The sequence below is a fragment of the Carassius gibelio genome, chromosome A11 (assembly GCF_023724105.1).
Source record: "Carassius gibelio isolate Cgi1373 ecotype wild population from Czech Republic chromosome A11, carGib1.2-hapl.c, whole genome shotgun sequence".
Taxonomy (NCBI): Eukaryota; Metazoa; Chordata; class Actinopteri; order Cypriniformes; family Cyprinidae; genus Carassius; species Carassius gibelio.
Genome location: NC_068381.1, coordinates 22,517,658 through 22,540,103, shown reverse-complemented (window position 1 = coordinate 22,540,103; position 22,446 = coordinate 22,517,658). Strand labels below are relative to the sequence as shown.

Below are 22,446 nucleotides of genomic sequence, written 5' to 3'. Positions count from 1 at the left end.
CACTTTACAATCACACTTAAAAACCTTTATTGACGTTTTCTCAGGAATACTGTGCATTGGAGAATGAATCACTGCTTCAGTCATTAGTCGATTGTGAATAAATAACACTATGTCACGTGGCTCTCCTGCGCCAGCCTCGCCACATCTTCTGCAGCTTCTTCGCGCTGTACGACACGGTTTTGACGAGACCTGAGGAAAGAGTTCAAACCGGAAATCAGTACAGAAGAAGTGATTCTTGACTAGGGATGAAACATGACATTAAACTACAGCACATGCATTCATTAGGCGTTTCGCTGGTGCTGCTGTTAATGGGACCTTAAAATATATTTTCATTAATTTAATAAAAAAGTAATAATTACATTTAAAAGTCTGATTCTGTAAGGACTATCTGGTATTTTTTCAAAATTGACTTATTATTAACCCCTTCCTTCTCTAAAGACAAAGTATGTCAAGATTTCTAAAATTAATATTTTTCAGTCTATTATGGAGTATTGTGTTAGACATCTAATAACATGATTATATCACACTTATTTTCTACTGAGATGTTGCATGCGTGTTCTAGAACACTGAAGAGATCATCTCTCAACCATTTCAGTCTTTAATAGAATGAAAAGCATGAAGTCTAGAGGTCCTTTACCAGCGGTGGCTATTCCTTTGGCACTCTGTGTTATACTGGAGGCTTTCACGATTGACGCAATGCCTGTGAAGAAAGCATAATTACATATGACACGGCAATTCATCCAACATAGCATCATTGAGCATTCAATACAAGTCATCTGCCAACAACAAGCAGAATTACTACCATTTTTAAAAGTTATTTGTGAATGGACATATCTAATTTAAGTACTACAGAACTAAAAACAATTGATTATATTAAGGTGAATGAACTGTAAATGACACTGAAGGTAACTACAAAATGAATTACAATGATTACTAAACGATGCAATGCTATTAATGCAATAGGGACAGACCCAAATATCATTAAATATCTGTTGATTTTAATTACAGAAGAGGTCTTTAAGAGATTTTCAATTCTGAAATCGAGACTCTCTACTGTCATTGTGAAAGCAATGCAAATGCTCTTGCAGCTTCCAGTGCTGGTGTTTGTGAGAAATGCACTGGCGGTTATTATGACAATGAGACGTGTGGGTGAGGCCGCCGGAGAAACTCAACACCGCCAAAACCCAGCCGGCCAGTTCGGCGAGTCCTGGGAAACCACGGCACATTTGCCCTTTCATTCATCTTGTGTAATGGTGCACTTCATGCTACTGAAGTGAGCTGGAGCTCTCCGGTGTGGCTGGTGGTGTCTGACCTTGCTGCACGACCGAGCCACAGTCAGGGTCCTGTGCCACCTGCAGCAGGATCTCCTCCACGTCTCGGTTCTTCCCGGGACGCTCCACCAGACGCGTGATCTGCTGCTGGAGCGTGCGAGGAAGAGCCATGAGCTGCGTGAACTGACCCTCCGGGCTTTTGTCCACCTAGTGAACAGAAAACATACAGACGTCCTGAAGATAAACACTGGAGCTGCTTCATGGATCCTCCTTATTTATTCACAAAGTCTTCCCCACTAGAGGTCACACTTTCACAACAATAACAAAAGCACGTTCACGGATGAGATAATGAATTCATTTTTTATTACCTGTACGCTTGATCACAATATTTTATGTTACCGTAATGAAATGCAATGATATGTCAAATGAGTCGTTGGGTTAATGCGATCCTACTAAAAGCGTTTGTACAATCCCAAAGTTTTGGCAAGAAATGGCTCTATATTTCTGTGCAACACATACTGTATTTGAATAAACAGACTCGTTGTTAGGCATGACGTAGAGCAGCCAAATCCTCTACAAGTAATAGTTATGTATAGAGGAAATATGTAATCAAACCATATCTCATATATGCATAAGAGGCTGTTTTTGTGGGACTGGCCATCACTAGACGATACAGAGTCCCACACTAGAAGCCTGACCGCTCGAGCCTGAGGAGACGCTCTGAAGGTAGTGAACTATCAGGAGTCTCACCTCCAGCCGGCCCTGATGAGGCTTGTACACCACCTGAGGGCACTCCTGAAGAATATTGTTATATAACTTCCGGAAATGCGTCATGTTCTCTCTCACGATGTTGGAAACCTTGGATTTATCCTCACCGATCACCATCCTGAAATCCCCTACACAAAGACGAGCTGCTTGAGGAATTGTTTAAAAGCCCTTCAGGTAAAAATGTCAAATCGACACACAAAGCGTTTACCAGAGTAGGACAAGCCTGCTATCTGCAGGAACAGGTCTTCCTCGGAGAAACTCTCTGGCAGCATGAGAAACGAAGCGATCACGGCACTCTTCAGATTCCCTACGAGAGCGTCCCGCAGTTTTCCAGGATCATTCTGGAGCAGAATCCGAACCTAGAGAGAGAAAAAACATACCCAACATATGCTTACTCATGCTGGAGCACTGATTTAACAGCTGACTTCTCTACACAGAGGATCTGACACTGAGTGTGTCCAAAACAAACACTTTCACTAGCTCTCTAAACACATCAAGCACTCTTGAGCTCATGCATCTGAAAAATATAGCATCACATCAGACAATACAAGAGTGATCTTTATTAGGAAGTGTTAGAGGGCCTCAAGATGACTCAAATCTGCTCTGAAGAGACTCTTTGTTATTGTCCTCTTGTATTATGGACACATTATTTACCTGTCTGACACTAAAGCTGCTTTGACACAATCAGTGTGGCATAGAGCATTTTCTATTTTTGGAAAACTTAAGGATTTTAAAAGTGTGATTTGTAGACTTGTAGTCCTAAGAAAATCCATGGGCATTTTTCTCTTTAATATAAATTTTAGTGAGCCGCTCTGGAGGCGTGTTTGGTGTCCGTGAGCCGCTCTGGAGGCGTGGTTAGCGCCCGTGAGCCGCTCTGGAGGCGTGTTTAATGTCCGTGTGTTGCTCTGGAGGCGTGTTTACTGTCAGTGAGCCGCTCTGGAGGCGTGTTTACTGTCCGTGAGCCGCTCTGGAGGCGTGTTTAGTCTCCGTGAGCCGCTCTGGAGGCGTGTTTAGTCTCCGTGAGCCGCTCTGGAGGCGTGTTTAGTGTCCGTGAGCCGCTCTGGAGGCGTGTTTAGTCTCCGTGTGTTGCTCTGGAGGCGTGTTTACTGTCCGTGAGCCGCTCTGGAGGCGTGTTTAGTGTCCGTGAGCCGCTCTGGAGGCGTGTTTAGTGTCCGTGAGCCGCTCTGGAGGCGTGTTTAGTGTCCGTGTGCCGCTCTGGAGGCGTGTTTAGTGTCCGTGTGCCGCTCTGGAGGTGTGTTTAGTGTCCGTGAGCGGCTCTGGAGAGGTGTTTAGTGTCCGTGTGCCGCTCTGGAGAGGTGTTTAGTGTCCGTGAGCCCCTCTGGAGATGTGTTTAGTGTCCGTGTGCCGCTCTGGAGGTGTGTTTAGTGTCCGTGTGCCGCTCTGGAGGTGTGTTTAGTCTCCGTGTGTTGCTCTGGAGGCGTGTTTACTGTCCGTGAGCCGCTCTGGAGGCGTGTTTACTGTCCGTGTGCCGCTCTGGAGAGGTGTTTAGTGTCCGTGAGCCGCTCTGGAGAGGTGTTTAGTGTCCGTGTGCCACTCTGGAGGTGTGTTTAGTCTCCGTGTGTTGCTCTGGAGGCGTGTTTACTGTCCGTGAGCCGCTCTGGAGGCGTGTTTAGTGTCCATGCGTCGCTCTGGAGGCGTGTTTAGTGTCCTTGAGCCGCTCTGAAGGCGTGTTTAGTGTCCGTGAGCCGCTCTGGAGATGTGTTTAGTGTCCGTGTGCCGCTCTGGAGAGGTGTTTAATGTCCGTGTGCCGCTCTGGAGAGGTGTTTAGTGTCCGTGTGCCGCTCTGGAGGTGTGTTTAGTGTCCGTGTGCCGCTCTGGAGGTGTGTTTAGTGTTTGTGAGCCGCTCTGGAGGTGTGTTTAGTGTCCGTGTGCCGCTCTGGAGGTGTGTTTAGTGTCCGTGAGCCGCTCTGGATGCATGTTTAGTGTCCGTGTGCCGCTCTGGAGGCGTGTTTAGTGTCCGTGAGCCGCTCTGGAGGCGTGTTTAGTGTCCGTGAGCCGCTCTGGAGGTGTGTTTAGAGTCCGTGAGCCGTTCTGGAGATGTGTTTAGTGTCAGTGAGCCGCTCTGGAGGTGTGTTTAGTGTCCGTGAGCCGCTCTGGAGGTGTGTTTAGTGTCCGTGAGCCGCTCTGGAGATGTGTTTAGTGTCCGTGAGCCGCTCTGGAGATGTGTTTAGTGTCCGTGAGCCGCTCTGGAAGTGTGTTTAGTGTCCGTGAGCCGATCTGGAGGCGTGTTTAGTGTCCGTGTGCCGATCTGGAGGCGTGTTTAGTGTCCGTGAGCCGCTCTGGAGGCGTGTTTAGTGTCCGTGAGCCACTCTGGAGGCGTGTTTAGTGTCTGTCTGCCGCTCTGGAGGCGTGTTTAGTGTCTGTGTGCCACACTAAAGGTCATCCGCTGGAGGAGATACTCACAGGTTTGTGTAGTCTGCCTGCTACATACAGGGTTTTCCAGTGGAGCAGGTCTTCGATCAGAGCGTCTGTGCTGATCACACCGTACTTGATCACCTGCAAACATAAGTCACCACTGCAGCCCATCAAACAAACCACATTGGGATTAGGTTTGGACTATATACTCTTATTCTGATGTTTGGGATTGAGAAGATTCTTTAATAAAGTATCTTCTGCTCACCAGGGCTGCACTTATCTGAAGCTTATTAAAACTGTTTTCTCCGTAAATATAATGTGAAACGTAATTTATTTCTGTGATGTGCAGCTGTATTTTCAGCATCTTCGGTGTCACATGATTATCAGAAATTATTCTTATATGATGATTTGTGGATCGAGACACATTTCTGATTATTATCAATGTTGATAACAGTACTGCTGCAAAATATTTCTGTGGAAACTGAGATTGATGCATTTGTTATTATAATCAAATAACATCATATAGGCTGTGTAAGGTGTAGTTATTTTGATATCGCTTTTCAGTCAGACTGAAATCCATGCAGTAATAAACATTCAGTCTATGAACGTGGAGACTAGTATAAAGATAGAGCCGATTCAATAACTCTCTCTCTACAGACTGCAGCATTTAATCCCAGATCTGCCAAACTGAGTCTGGTACCCTGTCTTCAGCCGGGACGAGGGTGTTGAAGTAGACTCCTGCACCATAGTCAGTCTGAATGCTGCTGATGTGTTTGGGTCCCAGGTATCTGAGGAAAGAGTAATGCTTCCGGTTCTCGATGAGGTTCATGGTGTGCCACGTGACAGGGTCGTCCACAGCAAACACAAAGTCCAGCATGTTCTTCTGAAATAGACCCAGAGAACACACAAGGACACTTCTTACGAGCTTTACATATTTGTGAGAAATGAAGGCCAGTCGCTGAAAGGTCCGTGTCTTACCCCCGTCTGAGCTCCGGTCTGTCTGAACACCGCGGACCCGTAGGCGAACGCCAGGCTGAAGTCCTGCGGGAAGCGGCTGAGCACGCGCCTGTAGAACACCGCGCTGTTCTGGAGAGCTGGGACAGTCATCGCTCAGAGAGAGAAAACCTCATCAGAACCAGCGCTCACACACACGGGCGGGACGCCAGGGACGACTGTGATGAGTGCCAGGACTGACGACTAAATGTTTTTCGTCTGCTTGATGTTTTAGTGATGTTAGAAGCACAGAAGCTGTTATTTTTGAATGTCAATTTCATCGTCGAGATCCACAGAGCGATGGTTATACAGAGAACAGATCGCGGACGCCACCGCGCGGTCTGGAGGAGCATACACACACACACACACACACACACACACACACACACACATAATATTTAAAACAACAATGCAATACAATTATGATGTCAAAGACTTTTTGTTCAGACTGTCAAAAGTCAAAGAGGAAAATAGGAACAAATTTAGCATTGCAACAACAAAATTATATTATTATTTAAGTAGCTTGAATGAAGCACACGGACGCATCTTCTCAGGAATACTGTGTGACAGATGGGTGCATTATGGCCAGAAGTGAGTCGAGTGGATCCTGAACCAGCGCTTACATCACATAGGACCGAGCGGTTGCCAGGGTAACCATCCACAGATGAGACTGGGCTGCTGTATAAACAGATCTCATGCATGTGTTCAGTACCTGTATCTGTGTAATGGCTCTCATTTCTTTTGTAATATGTGTGTGACTTCTGTTGGAATATGTTTCTCTATGTCTGAAGCCATGAACTATCATTGTCTGGCGGAGTAACTTGTTGGTAAGTGCAACAAATTAACAATAATTTCTGCATTATAATGTAATCATAAGCTACTAGTCATAAACAGAACTAGGGTCCTTGACCAATCAGAAGGAAACGCATCCAAACTGGATAAAGGAGCCTCAATATTTTGCTGCTTACAAGACATGATGTCATTAAAGGGAGAAAAAAACTATACAGCAATTCATCCCATAAAAAAAGAAAGAAAAAAAAAAGCTTTTTTAACACAGTATACTCTGTTTCTCCATGATATGTACTGACAACCAGGCAACTATAGATGCTGCTTGGGCCTTTGACCAAATGTACCACAAACTACAGATCTCCAGGAAGATTAGATTTGTCTGGATGATACTAGAGACCTTCATGGTTATGTAGAAATGTATTATCATAATGTCAACAAAATAAAACACTGATTAGTAGCAGGGAAATGACATGTGTTTGGGAGGGTTTGTCTTCACCATGCTTCCTGGAAGTGACAGCCTAGTGTGACAGGAAGGAAGTGAATATGTGGAAGTGTGTGTGTGAGTGAGGGGTGTGTGTGTGTCTCTGTGTGTGTGTGTTGTGTTGTGTGTGTGTGTGTGTGTGTGTGTCTCTGTGTGTGTGTGTCTCTCTCTCTCTCTCTCTCTCTCTCTCTCTCTCTCTGTGTGTGTGTGTGTGTGTTTGTGTCTCTGTGTGTGTGTGTCTCTCTCTCTCTGTGTGTGTGTGTGTGTGTGTGTGTGTGTGTGTGTGTGTGTGTGTGAGACTGTGTGTGTGTGAGTGAGGGGTGTGTGTGTGTGTGTGTGTCTCTGTGTGTGTGTGTCTCTCTCTCTCTCTCTCTGTGTGTGTGTGTGTGTGTGTGTGTCTCTGTGTATGTGTCTCTCTCTCTGTGTGTGTGTGTGTGTGTGTGTTTGTGTCTCTGTGTGTGTGTGTCTCTCTCTGTGTGTGTGTGTGTGTGTGTGTGTGTGTGTGTGAGAGACTGTGTGTGTGTGTGTGTGTCTCTGTGTGTGTGTGTTGTGTTGTGTGTCTCTGTGTGTGTGTCTCTCTCTCTCTCTCTCTGTGTGTGTGTGTGTGTGTGTGTGTCTCTGTGTATGTGTCTCTCTCTGTGTGTGTGTGTGTGTGTGTGTGTGTGTGTTTGTGTCTTTGTGTGTGTGTCTCTCTCTCTGTGTGTGTGTGTGTGTGTGTGTGTGTGTGTGAGACTGTGTGTGTGTGAGTGAGGGGTGTGTGTGTGTGTGTGTGTGTGTGTGTGTGTGTCTCTGTGTGTGAGTGTTGTGTTGTGTTGTGTGTGTGTGTCTGTGTGTGTGTGTGTCTCTCTCTCTCTGTGTGTGTGTGTGTGTGTGTGTGTCTCTGTGTATGTGTCTCTCTCTCTCTCTCTGTGTGTGTGTGTGTGTGTTTGTGTCTCTGTGTGTGTGTCTCTCTCTCTGTGTGTGTGTGTGTGTGTGTGTGAGACTGTGTGTGTGTGAGTGAGGGGTGTGTGTGTGTCTCTGTGTGTGAGTGTTGTGTTGTGTTGTGTGTGTGTGTGTGTGTGTGTGTGTGTGTGTGTGTGTGTGTGTGTGTGTGTGTGTGTGTGTGTGTGTGTGTCAGCACTGTGTTCTGATCTAGAGCCACTAGAGAGCACTAAAGGTCTGAGCACTGATTGGTCAGGAGTGACACGCTCAGCACAACACAGAATGCATCACAAATCATGCTGGATATTAATGCAGATACAAACAGAGTGACCAGAGGATCAACATTATTCTCCAAAAATATAGACTTAACCCAATCCCTAGCCCTAAACATAACCATACCCATAATTTAGTCCTAAAACCAGTGTGAAATGATAGCTGATTAACAAGGGTGCAGAAGAACCTAACCCTGATTATAACTCTAAACCAGGTATCTCTCTGTTCTGTTTGTACTGTTGATCCAGGAACATGTACTTGGTGAAATCACGCTCACCTGAAACTGAAGGCTACTAAACCAGTGATTGTGTGGTGAGTGAGTGATTAGAAAGCAGTAAATGAGGGTTAAAGCACTGAGCTGAAGATGAAGTCTGAGCTCTTTCCTCAAACACAACACAGTCTCACGCTTTACTGTCAGCTCCCAGAGAGCAACATTAAAATTACGCAAAATAACAGTTTTTTTTACAGTGTTGCTAATGAAGGTTATCCAGGTTATCACTTATAGGAAGATAAGAGCTTCCAAACCTGTTCTCACACAAGACATCAAAGCCTCATTAATATATGATGATGAAAACGCATGCGCTCATTTTTCTCTGTCATGTGTGCATGAATCTTCAACACCTTCTCTGCATCACAGTTTTGTACGATCTTAGGCTAATGGTGAATCTGTGTGTGTTAATATGCTCCAGCAGCACTCGATGTTGTGCTGTCTTCTCCCGCTTATCTTCATCTGATTTAGCCAGAGAAACTGGTGACATCTGATGAGTCAACATCTCTTTAACCCTTTCTCGCCCTCCTCCTTTAACAGGTTTCCCTGCTGTGCCAGGATGTTGTGGGCTGTTGCCATGGTGTTGGTTCAGTTGCTAGGTTGTTCTGAGTGTTGTGTAGCAGTCTGCTATAGTGCTGTCAGCTTAACAGAAGCATTGTCTGCTGCTGTCTCTGAATTATGTGATGAAGTTTAATACACACAATAATAAAGTGTGTATTAACCACTGATAAAGCCCGGCCACACAATGAGACTTATAGCACATACGCATCCCATAATAATATTTATACAAAGATATCAGAGAATAGATTTATGCTTTTAGTAAACACAGACATTAAGGGGCATTTTATCATCTGACGCGTATAGTGGAGTTTTTACCAACAGGGCAAATTCATATAAACAGCATGATTTTTATGTTTATTTTTTTACCATGTTGTTAGGCAGCTGTTAGGTTGTTATGTTTTTTTTCTTTGTCAACACCAGCCTCTGAAAGTATGTATGTCATGGAGAAATATTGATACGTTTACATTCACTTCATATTTTTGGACACAATCATCATTTCTATTCCTGACCCTCACAATGCATTATGGGTATACCTCATGTTGCTCCAGCTGAATTGAATCAGTAATAATGACATTTCTTTTGCCTGGTTGTGTTAAATGCCACTGGTGACCGTGATTACCATTCCCCAGCCTCCAGTTTGTTTGTATTTTCTGCAGTAATGGCCTGACACATCGAGCTCCTGTATTCAGAGCATCACTGAATAAACGATGGCAGAGGATCAATGCTTGGAAGACGCTCACAGATCCCCACAGAGCCGAGCTGACGCGTGTCTCCACCATCTGCAGACCGATTCCTCCATCCCCAGCGCTGCCGACTGGGGTCTCGGGTCAGTCCGGAGCTGGAGGAGGAGAGCTCCCCTCCTGTCATTCACATCGACTGAAGCCCGTTCAGCATCTGCAGCACAGCACACTACAGCCACGTAAGTGATGATGCAGGAGCTGGAGAGGGACTGGGGGAAGGGAGCGTGCGAGAAGAGAGCGAGCGAGTGAGGGAGGGAGGGAGGGAGCGGAGGCAGAGCGGGAGCATCTCAAGCTGTCAGTGAAGCGAGGAACGGAGAGATTCAGCAGCAGTATCTACACTGCACCCCTGAGAAGCAGCAGAAGAGTTGTGAATCCCAGAGCACACGAGTTACGCTTTAACCTTCACAAGCCATGAACTTCCTGCGCCGTCGCCTCTCTGACAGCAGCTTCATCGCTAACCTGCCCAACGGCTACATGTCTGATCTCCAGAGACCCGAGCCACCTCCACCACCTCCTCCGACTGCTGCCACCAAAGCCCCGGCCGGACCGACCCCTGCCCCGTCCACAGCTCCTGCGGCCAAGTCCCCCACCGCTCCCCCGGCCCCCGAGGGACGACCGCAGCCCGCCCAGTCCACCGGCTCAGGGTTCTTCAGCTCCATCACCAGCGTGGTGAAGCAGACCGCCGCTTCTGCGGGACTCGTGGAGCAAAGTCCTGCGGCGGTGTCGAGGAAGTCCAAGATCCTCCTGGTCATCGACGAACCCCAACACGAGTGGTGAGTGTACTTGCACTGATCTGCACTTGTTGAGGGTGGAAGATGATGCTTTTGAACTGAACTTGATTAGGGGTCAATGTCAGGGTCTTGTTTTCTTCACTTGCTGCCCCTCAGTCAGAAGTTGATTGGTCTTTGGACAGCACCACCAGTCTCTTTTATGCACGTCTTAAGCAGATGGCTGCATGCAAAGAGGCTTGATTTACAACACAGGTTGTCATGTCACAAGCAAAGCAGATTGGGCACCAGAGCTGCTCTCTACATCACAGAGATCGCCTTGATGTTTTCTGCTTGCAAAAGAAAGGACAGCACTGTCGATGTAAATTCTCTCAGCCTGAGTTGTGATCTGTGATTGAGATGCATCGCTGCTAAGTGTTTGTTCATCCTAATGACTAGCATCAATGACAACGCTATCACTGACGATGAAAGGTCAGACTGCGGAGAATATGAGTGATCTGTAATTTAGCTATCTTTGGTAGTATTGACCAAGCCAATCCTAATTGTAGGTTATGAAACGCCTGCTGCGTTGCTGTGCTCCGCACCGCTGGATAAACCCTGTCCAAATGCACCTGATGAATGTTCAGGGTGCATTACATTAATGAGCTTAGGTCTTTAATTCACACGCTCCAGAAGACCAGCGCAGATCATTATTCACAGGCTTTGCGTAATAGACATGCTCAGAGTAGAGGAATCACACCTTACTGCCCCTAGTTACAAGCATGAATATTTGAGTGGCGTTCCTCCAGGGGGTCAGCATGTGATCTCAGTGTTTTCTCTGGGTACTGTTGATTTTTCCTGGACTGGAGGAACTCATTAGGCTTGATGGGACTGACTTAAGAAGCTATTGCTTTCTCCTGTAATAAAAGCAAGCCTAATTAGAACCATGCATACAGTGTACACTTTGCAAGAGTTTCATGTAAATTCAGTTTATTTAGCGGCTCGGAGGGTGTAGCACATCACATATTCAGGCCACAGAAGGAGTGAGGCTTAAGACGTGTGCCAGGAGATGTGCAGCGAATAATGACACAGACATTGTCCTCAGTCAATCCCATCCCACTGGCCTTCTGCCAGGAATCTATTTGTGATCAAAACATTTATAATAATAACTTATCCCTGCACATTTCATACGATCACCCACATTTAGGAATGAGGGTCAGTCCTGGCGTTAAGTGAAAGCTTAATATTATGTGGTCTGGAAATCATCTTCATTAACACTCTGAGTGTGGAAGACACAAACAAAAGCTTACATAACCATCTGCTTCCATCTTCTGTGTGATCCGCCAGTCCTCAAAGATAAAGCTTTGTTTCCCCTTAGACTGTGTGCTTCTCCCAGAGTCTCCCTCGGCACTAAATGACATGCTTCGCCATTTGCCTTATTTCCCTAAATTGCTCATTAAAAAAATCAAGAATCTGGAGAAGCCTGTGTTTTTGCTAAATACTAGTGTAATGCTAGTCTTCAGCGAAGGGAGAAATCCCAGTGGGATGTGTGGATACAGGAGCTGGGTTCTGCCCTCGAGGATCCAGAGAGAGCAGTATAAGGCCAGTCATGTGTTGAAGTAATGAAAAGAGACATGGTGAATCAGCACAGTGAGCCCGAGGCTTGCATCTGTGCACGGTGTGTGCTTGCAGTGTGTGTGAGGATGCTATTATAACCGTGAAAGCAAAATGTCGTCATGCAGGATCTTTATTTTTCATCTTGCAATAATGTTCATGTTAAGGGGCACTTATTGTTCTTTTGTTGATTCTGCCTTTCCTTTAGTGAGTAATATAGCTTTGTTTGCAGTCTGTGATGTAGCTACATCATCATGTTACACAACGGTGTAATTCCCCCCCACAGCCCCCAGAAACAGTTGGGTGATGTTGCTCTGTTGGGGAGAGTCTGTTTTTGTCATGTTGAGGGCAACACACATTGTATTGACTGCTAATAGTAACACAGTAGTTACTGTAGATATAATGCTGTTTACAGAGTCTTATCAAGCTAAGATTTATTGCTAACCAGGCTTATTAGAAATATGTGCCTCTACATACATTTCTGTAAAAAGGTTACAATAGCAACTGAAGCAACATAATAAAAATGCATCATTGCGTACCTGAAACGACATAATAAAAACATGGCCACGGTCGGGTATTACAAATGTATTTAAGCGCCAATCACTGGACATTTCACTTTGAACTGGTGTGAAACATGCGGTTATGTAACACTAGTGTTGCAGAAACATCATCACAAATTAATTTCAATGAGTCTGTGTTGGATGCGCAGAATTTCTGACATACGCTCTAAAGAGTGGACCAATCACAACAGACTGGGTCAGCTGACCAATCAGAGCAGAGTTTTCAGAAAGTTACATTTCAGCATACAGTTATGGGATTCATGGCTGAATTTGGGGTATTCAGTACTATCACACAAACGTGAGTGAAGCATTGCAGTACAGTGGATCAATGAAAGAATGAACTACTTTCCTGCCAGCGCTTTCTTTTCTTTCTTTTTTTTTTTTTTTGACCCCAGAATTATTTGTTGAATATCTGAACATGCAACATGTCAAAAGATAGAAGAGAGCCTGTACGTTCTAACAAAACATGCATTGTTTCATCTAAAAAAAAGCATTTTGATAAAAAAGCAGAGAAAATGTCGTTTTGTCGAAGACTACATCTGGATTCAGAACAGAGATCGAAACACAGATGAAGTCAGTCACTTCCATGAACACATCCAAAGCGTCGCAGTCCTAAACCATTCCCTGCATCGATGTTTCTAAGTAACATTAGGCAGATTTCATTTATATGCTGTTTAGTGTTTGATGATGATTTTACATATTCATCTGCTTATGCACTCACTTGTTTCTGTTTCTTCTTCGCTGTGTTTTGATCCACTCTTTTCAGACTCGTTCAGGAAATGCATAACAGCACCCCCTACTGTATAACAGTGAAAACACAGAAAGACAGAAAATTCCATTAGTGGTGGGGAAAGAGTTAATATAATATTGAGAAACTGATATTTTAGTCAAACACCGGTCCAGTTAGATTATATATTTGATCTGTGTCAGTAAAAGTAGCTCCAAAAGAAGTGCTGAAAGCGTTCGGATCATTCTCTGGCCAAGCGCAGGTGTTTCTCTGTGTTCATGAATATCAACCGCAGTGTAACTGAATCATGTCTTCTGACCTACAGCATCCAAACTCAATCAGCGAACGCCTCATGTCCTGCCCTGCTCTGCTGAACAACAACACAAACACAGCTCATGCTTCAGCTGCTAGCTACACTGCTTTCATGCTCATCTAACGTCTATATATATGTTCTTCAGTTCACAGGTAGCACAGATTGGTTAGGAGCTAATGCATTACTTAGAGCTAAACCAATTATAAAAGTGTAATTCTGTACCAGGCTGTTTTAGGTGTGAAATATGGATTAGCTAATTGCTTCTGTAGCACTTTGAGCAGAGAAACTATTTATATATAATATAATAATAATGTAGTTGTGTCCTACAGTGATATTTAGAGCCTAATCAAACAGTATGAGTCAAGCGTTGCTTAATAAAGCAAACATATCTTCCTTCGTTTGTCCTCTGCTGGTTTTGGTTTAATGAGGCTGTTGATGCTCATTAATAACCCAAGGCTTCGGTCCAGCATTGTATTGAACTGCTCAACATTTCTCCGAACGCTAAAGAGGGTTCGCTGAACGTTTTCATTCTCCAGCTTTGACAGATATCCAGAGAAATATTATTAGACACTCTTTTGAACTTTTTCACTGTTTAGGGATTGATTTCTCCCAGTTTTACCTTGCACCAAAATGGCTTTACATCGTTTCATCAAAAACATTATGAATAATAAATCATAGCCCAGAGGTTTTTTCTTTATTAGATTTTAGATTACAAAATGGCTTTAATGTTTAATGTTAGTGTTTTAATGGTTCCTCATTGGGAGGACTGTGATTGATATCAATATTACACTCACTGACACCAAAGGATCTGGAAAACAGTATTTGTGTCCAGTCATTGTCAGAATCAGTTGTGAATGCTGAATACATGATTTGTGTAATAACAGATGACTGCTACAGTAATGATGTGCTGTTCAGCTCTCAGTCACTAAATACAGGTTTAGACACAGCTACAAACGTGTGATTGTCATCGAATACAATACAAAAGTCCAGAAATGAGGATAATATTGTGTGAATTTGTGATTAGTGGAGGATGTTACTTATTTTGTTTTGTTTATAGGACACATTTCTCAATATTTCTACACATTTCTCACTTTTTCAGAGCTGTTTCCACATTTCTCATGATCCACCTTCAGCGTGGCACAGCAGTTCATTTCACAATAAAAACCCTGGGCACACGTCTCAAATCAACACTAGTAAAGATTATCCACCAGCAAACATGCTTCCTCACTCATAAAATATCAATATCAACAACTGTTTTCTTTAGTTTTCTTCAACAAAAAAAAGGGAAAAGAATGACACACTCTACTTAAGTAATAATTCCCAAGTTTCCTCTTCATTTGAATTCAGCTGATGCTTATGAAAGATTCACACGTGTAGTTTTTCACCTACATCTAATCATTTTTAAAGTATTTCATTCCTATAGATTTAGAATATATGACAAGTATTGTATAAAAGCAGCAGTTTAGAAAAATGTCTGCAAATGGCTCTGCAGGAGTTTTGTTGTAGTTGTGAGTCAGAGTGAGAAAAGAGTTCATGTAATTCGACAGATGTGGTCAATGAACAGTGCTAAATGATGCAGTTTATTCCACATAGATGCTGTAGTGAACATTCAGAAGACGCACACACACTCACATCTATAAACCACGCCACTCTTGAACGCTTGATTATAATTGGCTGAAGCTGTCGAATCATTCTCTTCTATGCTGTGAGGTCCGGACCTCGGTAAACTGTTCATGTTCAATATTAACATTTGTTCTCTGAATGACTAATTTGCTCATATGAGCATCTGCATGCATGATGAAGTTTAGACAGATTGCAAGAATGTTTTGAGTCTGTGGAATGAAAGTGGTGGCCGTCTCTTTAAAGTGTTTGCAGTACATGAGGAGTTGTGTTTGTAGGGGTCACTGTAGCACTAGTCTGAACCTCACTGGTGTCTCATGCTGTGGAGCTGGGAGTCATGTCATTATAACACACACAGGCTCTGTCCCAAATCATGCAGACGCCACCGCAAGCCTGTAATCACCATGAGGCAGAAGCGACTCTCATTTGTCACTTTCACTGTTATAAAGTTGTTTACGAGTGCCATTTCACTTTGTGTGTGATGAATAATGCTTTTTCTGTTGAAATGTTCCTTTGAAATGCCAAACCATGAATGAAAAATACAGTTATTACAACAAGATGCACTTGTACACACAGTGACACTTATGAGTATTCAATGTCCATGTGTGTGTGTGTGTGTATATACATATATATATATATATATATATATATATATATATATATATATATATATATATATATATATATATATATATATATATATATATAGTAAAGCATTTAAAATATTTGCCAATTTATATATTTCAGTCCATATATATATATATATATATATATATATATATATATATATATATATATATATATATATATATATATATATATATATATACACACACACACACACATTTAAAATATACTTTAAAAAATATGCAAATGTCAAAAAATATATAGGTATAAAATATATTTTAGTAAATGTATTTTTTGGCCACTTTTGTATCCCCCCTATTTTTCAGTCTGATGTAAGCTGTTTTCTGTGAAAGTGTGAGGTTTCCGGTTCATTAGTCGCTGTACAACAAGCAGTAAAGATAAACACTACAAGTGTTTTTATAATTATATTCAAATAAAAACACAAGAAACAGCAGTTTGCAGTATGGAGCAGCACACTGAGCTGTTCTGTGCAGCTAAAAATAGCTGGAGGTGGAAGCCAGACACATTCAGTTTACAAATGGCTGCACCTGCTCTTACAGGAAACATGAGAGGAACATTTATGAAAATATATTTGTAAATGTATAAATATATTCTCAAAAAAAAAAAAAGGGGTAAAAAAAATATTATATAAATATTAGAGAATATATTTTATGTTACTATATAGTCTACTCTAGTGTATTCTAGGCTAGTCTATGTGAATGTGTGTGTGCATGTGTAAAGCTGTGAGTGTTGAGTGTGTGTTTAGACTGTCCTCAGAGGGATCTGTGATGAATGAATGAGCTGAACCGATCACTCCTCCTTTCTGAGAAGACTCGTTCTGCTGGGCTCGTCCTCTTTAAAGCCAAACCAACAGACATTAGCCTGAAACAGCCATCATCTGACAGTACTGACACATGAAACATGAGCGGTGTATCTAGAGATGCAATATTGTGCATTAGCCATGATATCATGATCCTCTGGAAAGAGCTTGAATCAATAGGAATCTGTAGCCTACTCCAGCAGACAGCAGTGTTCAGAGATAGCATGTGATGTGTGATGTAGATCAAACACATTCCTGTTACTGAGAAACCATCAGCATACTAACCTCACAGTGAACTAACCTATTTATTGTATCGCTTGTCCTGTGCAGTTCATGATAAAAGGAATAATTCTAATGTTTAAAATATGTTTTATTTAAGAACATTTTTGTCTCTCATCCACAGTTTGTCCAGTATAATATGGAAGCATATTTCCAGCATGGTAATTGTGTCTTTTTAGTTCAGTTCATATCTCAAAATCTCTCTTTTTATGTTTTTATTCCATGCTAGAAATGTTTTTTTACAAGAATTACAGAATCCCATTTATAGATTATAAAATGATAAACCTCACAAACCTCCTGCGCTTCAGGACGCGCAGACGGGGGAAGCGAGCGGGAGCGCTCGTCAGACTCAGGAAGCGCGGATTTCGAACGCCATTCCCTAGCATCCATCTGGCAAATCTCCGCTCTCTACCCAACAAATCAGACAAACTCCTTCTGCTTTCTCGGACTAATAAGGATTTCACACACTCTGCTGCTCTGTGTTTCACGGAAACCTGGCTGAATGACACCATACCGGACAGCGCGCTCCATCTGTTGGGCTTTCAGCTGTTCAGAGCGGATCGCGACGCAGAATCAACGGGGAAATCGCGCGGCGGCGGGACATGCTTTTACATCAATGAACGGTGGTGTACAGATGTAACTGTGTTAAAGAAGACGTGCTGCTCAAATCTCGAAACACTCTTCATTAACTGCAAGCCGTTCTATTCGCCACGGGAGTTTCACTCGTTCATTCTGGTCAGTGTTTACATCCCTCCGCAAGCGCATGTGAGCTCAGCTTTACAGAAACTCGCTGATCAGATCACAGAGACAGAACAACAACACCCGGACTCTGTTTTAATAATTCTTGGGGACTTTAACAAAGCCAATCTCTCCCGTGAACTGCCAAAATACAGACAGCATGTTACATGTCCCACAAGAGACAGTAATATATTGGATCACTGCTACACCACAATAAAGGATGCATATCACTCTGTTCCACGAGCAGCTTTGGGACGTTCTGATCACCTTCTGGTTCATCTTATACCGTCCTACAAGCAGAAACTTAAATCTGCTAAACCTGTAGTAAGGACTGTGAAGAGATGGACCAGCGAAACAGAGCAGGATTTACAATCTTGTTTTGACCTCACTGATTGGAGTGTTTTTGAAGCTGCTACCACCGATCTGGACAAACTCACAGAGACTGTAACATCCTATATTAGTTTCTGTGAGGATATATGCATTCCTACCAGGACTTATTTAACATTCAACAATGATAAGCCATGGTTTACAGTAAAACTCAGACATCTCTGTCAGGCCAAAGAGGATGCCTACAGAAATGGGGACAGGGTCTTGTACAATCAGGCCAGGAACACACTGAACAAAGAGATCAAAGCGGCTAAAAAGACCTACGCTAAATAGTTAGACGACCAGTTTACTTCCAACGACTCAACTTCAGTTTGGAGAGGACTGAGAGCCATCACAAACTACAAGACACCATCCCCTTGCACTGAGGCTAATCAACGACTTGCTAACGACCTGAATGAGTTTTATTGTAGATTTGAAACCCCCAACACCCATTCTGACCATCTCCCTACACAACCATTAACACCTCCTGCAATCCCCCGTTCCACTCCTCCTGCTCTTCAAATCTGTGAAGATGATGTGCGCCAGGTCTTCAAGAAGAACAAAAGAAGAAAAGCACCAGGCCCAGATGGTGTTACACCAGCCTGTCTGAAAATCTGTGCTGACCAGCTGGCCCCCATCTTTTCACAGATCTTCAACAGATCCCTGGAGTTGTGTGAAGTACCTTCCTGCTTCAAATGCTCCACCATCATCCCCATCCCAAAGAAACCCAAGATAGCAGAACTTAACGACTACAGACCTGTGGCTCTAACGTCTGTCGTCATGAAGTCGTTTGAAAAACTGGTTCTGGGTTATCTGAAGGACATCACTGGACCCTTACTGGACCCCCTGCAGTTTGCCTACAGAGCAAACAGGTCCGTGGATGATGCAATCAACATAGGATTTTACTTCATCCTGCAACATCTGGACAAAACAGGGACTTATGTGAGGATCCCGTATATGAATGCCATATATTCGGCATTCAACACCATCATCTCAACAGCCCTTCATACAAAACTGACCCAGCTCTCTGTTCCTAGCTCTATCTGTCAGTGGATCACCAGCTTTCTGACAGATAGGCAACAGTTAGTGAGACTGGGGAAATTCACGTCAAACAGCTGCTCCACCAACACTGGCGCCCCTCAGGGATGTGTTCTCTCCCCTCTGCTCTTCTCCCTGTACACCAACGACTGCACCTCTAAAGACCCCTCTGTCAAGCTCCTGAAGTTCGCAGATGACACTACAGTCATCGGCCTCATCCAGGACGGTGATGAGTCTGCTTACAGACAAGAGGTTGAGCAGCTGGCTGTCTGGTGCAGTCTTAACAACCTGGAGCTGAACACGCTCAAAACAGTGGAGATGATCGTGGACTTTAGGAGAAACCCCCCTGCACTCCCCCCACTCACCATCATGAACAGCACTGTGACTGCAGTGGAGTCATTCAGATTCCTGGGAACCACCATCTCTCAGGACCTGAAGTGGGACAATCACATTGACTCCATTGTTAAAAAGGCCCAGCAAAGGTTGTATTTCCTTCGCCAGCTGAGGAAGTTTAACCTGCTACAGGAGCTGCTGAAACAGTTCTACTCAGCCGTCATTGAGTCTGTACTGTGCACTTCAATAACTGTCTGGTTTGGTTCAGCAACAAAATCAGACATCAGAAGACTACAGAGAACTGTTCGGACTGCTGAAAGGATTATTGGTGCTCCCCTGCATACCCTTCAAGAACTGTATACATCCTGAGTGAGGAAAAGGGCTCAGAAAATCACTCTGCATCCCTCACATCCAAGTCACCCCATCTTTGAACTTTTGCCATCTGGCCGGCGCCTCAGAGCCGCAAATACCAGAACAGCAAGGCACAAGAACAGTTTCTTCCCCCAGGCAATCTACCTCATGAACAGTTAAATGTTCCCTACTTATGCTTATAAACGTGCAATATCCTTATATTTATTTGTTAACCCTCCATCATAGAACATTCCTGCATCTCACTCAATCCTATTCCATTATCATTTATAGCACAATTGTTTATACACTTATTTATTTGCCAATTTGTAAATCTCTTTTTTTTTTTTTTTTTTTTTGTGTGTTGGTGTCTCTGTGTACTGGAAGCTTATGTCACTAAAACAAATTCCTTGTATGCGTAAGCATACTTGGCAATAAAGCTCTTTCTGATTCTGATTCTGATTCAATTGGATGAAGAGCATTTTAGGGGCCCTTGATTTTGGGGGCAAGCCATCAGCTCACTCTGATTATCCTGCATGGACAGTCATAGATTTGATTCAGAAGGAATTCAGTTCAGCACATAGCTTTTCCTGTCTGAAGACAGACAAGCTGCAATAACAACAAATAAATACAAATCAAAAATCCCATTGTGCACTTTAGTAAACAAACAAGCTGAAGGCCTTCCTGTCTGGACACACACAGGCCTCGACACGCGTCAGTGGGATTCACTTGTGTTCATATGGTCAAAACAGTGTGTAAGAAAGACAGCAGCTGCTCTGTGTGAACAGAAAAGGATCTGATATTCTGTATTTAGTCTACTATCCATCGTGTTGCTGAAATAATAAAATGTTGCATCAAGTGTCAAGGATTCTGCATTGAAATGATTTAAATAGACAAGTTGATCTAATTTTAGCACAGTTCTGTGTATCTTAGCCTGACACTCATGTTGACATTGACAGATGTTGGCAAGAACTCCTACATAAACGTGATTAGAACAATCATGCATTGCCCCAAAAAAACAAAAGAGAACAGAACATTTACAGATATTGTAATATAAATAATGTAATATGTATTTGGTAATTGTTAGTGTTAGTGGTGTGGTCCTAAAAGAATTGAGTTTGAGTGTGCGTGAGCATGTGTGAGTGTGTGTGTGTGTGTGTGTGTGTGTGTGTGTGCGCGATTGCGTGCGTGTGTGTGTGAGTGTGTGTGTGTGTGTGCGTGTGTGAGAGATAGAGTGTGTGTGACTGTGTGTGTGTTAGTGTCTGTGTGTGTGTGTGTGTGTGTGTGTGTGTTAGTGTGTGTGTGCGTGCGTGCGTGCGTGTGTGTGTGTGTGCACATGTGTCATCCCGCTGCGGTTATGATCCATGAATATTCCTCAAATCATGTGCTGAAAGACGTGCTGCTACTAAGTGACTAATCTTCTGATTTCTTCCCATCAGGTGGACAACAAAACTGGTTTGAAAAGAAAACGTTGAACTAAAATAAATATTGAGAAAACAACCTTGTAAAATCAGTTTTTGTAACTCAGTACTGTCAGAAATGGACTGATGCTGTCTGATGTTGGAAATTAAGAGCTGATTTCCATTCCTTCTTCTCTGAAGATGTCAAATATGAAAGCATCATGAAGTATAGATGTGTCCTCGATGAAGTTCAGAGAAAGACACTCAGGGCCGTGGACTGGCGTTTCTCTCTCTGAATGGGTGTGTGTGTGTGTGTGATGTCATCCTGCAGTGCATCACTGAACATGACTGTGTTTATGCAAGCGGAGATTATGAGAAATAATGGGACACACACACACACACACACACACACACACACACGTTTGTTTTTGTGTAAAGTGTGTTCATCCCATAGGTGTAATGGTTTTTATTCTGTACAAACTGTATATTCTATGGCCCTTCACCAACCCTACACCTAACCCTAACCCTCACAGGAAACTTTGTGCATTTTTATTCTCAAAAAAACTCATTCTGTATGATTTATAAGTGTTTTGAAAAATGGGGACATGGGTTATGTCCTCATAAGTCACCCTCTCCTTGTAATACCTGTGTCATACCCATGTCATTATACAGAGTTGTGTCCTGATATGATACAAAAACAAGAGCACACACACACACACACTCATTCTGCTCCTCACACACATGATGTCCTTCAACACACAATCACACTCAAACACAATCAGCTTTCTGGTGTCTTTACACTTTAATGCTGCTCAGAGGTGGCTTAACTGCATTACATTGCATTTCCAGCTATACTTTAATACCAAGGCCTGAGAAGTGTCAGAGCAGGCTTAACTTAGTCTGTTTTTATATACAACACTGAGTCTTCATGCTGAATTTGAGACCATTAATGTGATAAAGCTGCTCTGTGCCTGTCTAAAGACACCTCAGAAGCGCTTCTGTGCCCCTTCACATTGGGAAACTGAGACGACTTCAAACATAGGTCTTCAAGTGTCAGATGGTGAAAATAATGGAAACAGTTGTAGCACAAGAAAGATTTTTAGGTCTTATTTAGGATTTTTATTTTATTTTATTATGATTAATGTGAAATACCTTGAAAAAAACCTTGTTTGGAAAACTGTTACTGTTCAATACACTGTTGCTACAGTTTGGATAGTCATTAAATCCAAATGTAGTTTTGTTTTAGTTTGTCCCGTGAGAATTGTTTAAAAGTGTTCGAAATCTCTATGAACCAGAACATTTTCAGCAGATTTCTTCCTTCATCTGTCAGTGACTCCGGGTGTGAGTTGTGAGCTTTCTCAGCAAGCGCTGTGAGTGTGGGTCAGTGATTTCACTCTGTACTCGGATAACAAACACTGTGTGACTCTCTGAGCCGCTTGAGAGTGGAAACCTCTCACATAATGTACAGCATACTGTCACGTCTCTCACGGCTGAAGCAATCATTCCACAGCGTGA

General features: G+C 43.1%; 2 protein-coding genes and 1 long non-coding RNA gene across 5 annotated transcripts in view; 2 read left to right on the top strand and 1 right to left on the bottom strand.

Annotated features, from left to right (window-relative positions):
* Positions 1–10: 10 nt before the first annotated feature.
* On the bottom strand, positions 11–5,749 carry tamm41 (TAM41 mitochondrial translocator assembly and maintenance homolog). The gene is made up of 8 exons (XM_052610500.1): positions 5,394–5,749; positions 5,116–5,298; positions 4,464–4,556; positions 2,248–2,398; positions 2,022–2,167; positions 1,313–1,478; positions 638–700; positions 11–189 (listed from the first exon to the last, which is right to left on the bottom strand). The coding sequence occupies exons 1-8, from the start codon at positions 5,520–5,522 to the stop codon at positions 113–115; spliced, it is 1,008 nt and encodes a 335-aa protein (XP_052466460.1). The 5' UTR covers positions 5,523–5,749; the 3' UTR covers positions 11–112.
* LOC128022723 (uncharacterized) lies at positions 3,158–4,518 on the top strand. Of its 3 annotated transcripts, XR_008185981.1 has the most exons (5): positions 3,158–3,293; positions 3,356–3,448; positions 3,821–3,880; positions 3,912–4,066; positions 4,377–4,518. It is a non-coding gene; the product is annotated as an uncharacterized LOC128022723 (long non-coding RNA). The 3 variants fall into 3 exon arrangements; XR_008185980.1 differs by lacking the exon at positions 3,821–3,880 and having other exon boundaries at positions 3,356–3,446; XR_008185979.1 differs by lacking the exon at positions 4,377–4,518 and adding an exon at positions 4,160–4,268 and having other exon boundaries at positions 3,821–3,942.
* Positions 5,750–9,462: 3,713 nt separating the features above from the next.
* The window catches only part of LOC128022694 (synapsin-2), a 113,505-nt gene continuing 100,521 nt past the window's right edge, over positions 9,463–22,446 (top strand). The window contains exon 1 of the mRNA XM_052610490.1: positions 9,463–10,214. Coding sequence (XP_052466450.1) covers positions 9,853–10,214 — 362 coding nt within the window. The 5' untranslated portion in view covers positions 9,463–9,852. The remainder of the gene's footprint in view (positions 10,215–22,446) is intronic.

What these genes read in the sequence shown, in the direction of transcription:
- tamm41 (XM_052610500.1), bottom strand. Translation starts at nt 5,522, where the DNA reads ATGACTGTCCCAGCTCTCCAGAACAGCGCGGTGTTCTACAGGCGCGTG. An exon ending in AGACCGGAGCTCAGACGGGG is followed by an intron (nt 5,299 to 5,393) that starts GTAAGACACGGA and finishes GGTCTATTTCAG; the next exon opens with AAGAACATGCTGGACTTTGT. An exon ending in CAGGCAGACTACACAAACCT is followed by an intron (nt 2,399 to 4,463) that starts GTGAGTATCTCC and finishes TTCTCTCTCTAG; the next exon opens with GTTCGGATTCTGCTCCAGAA.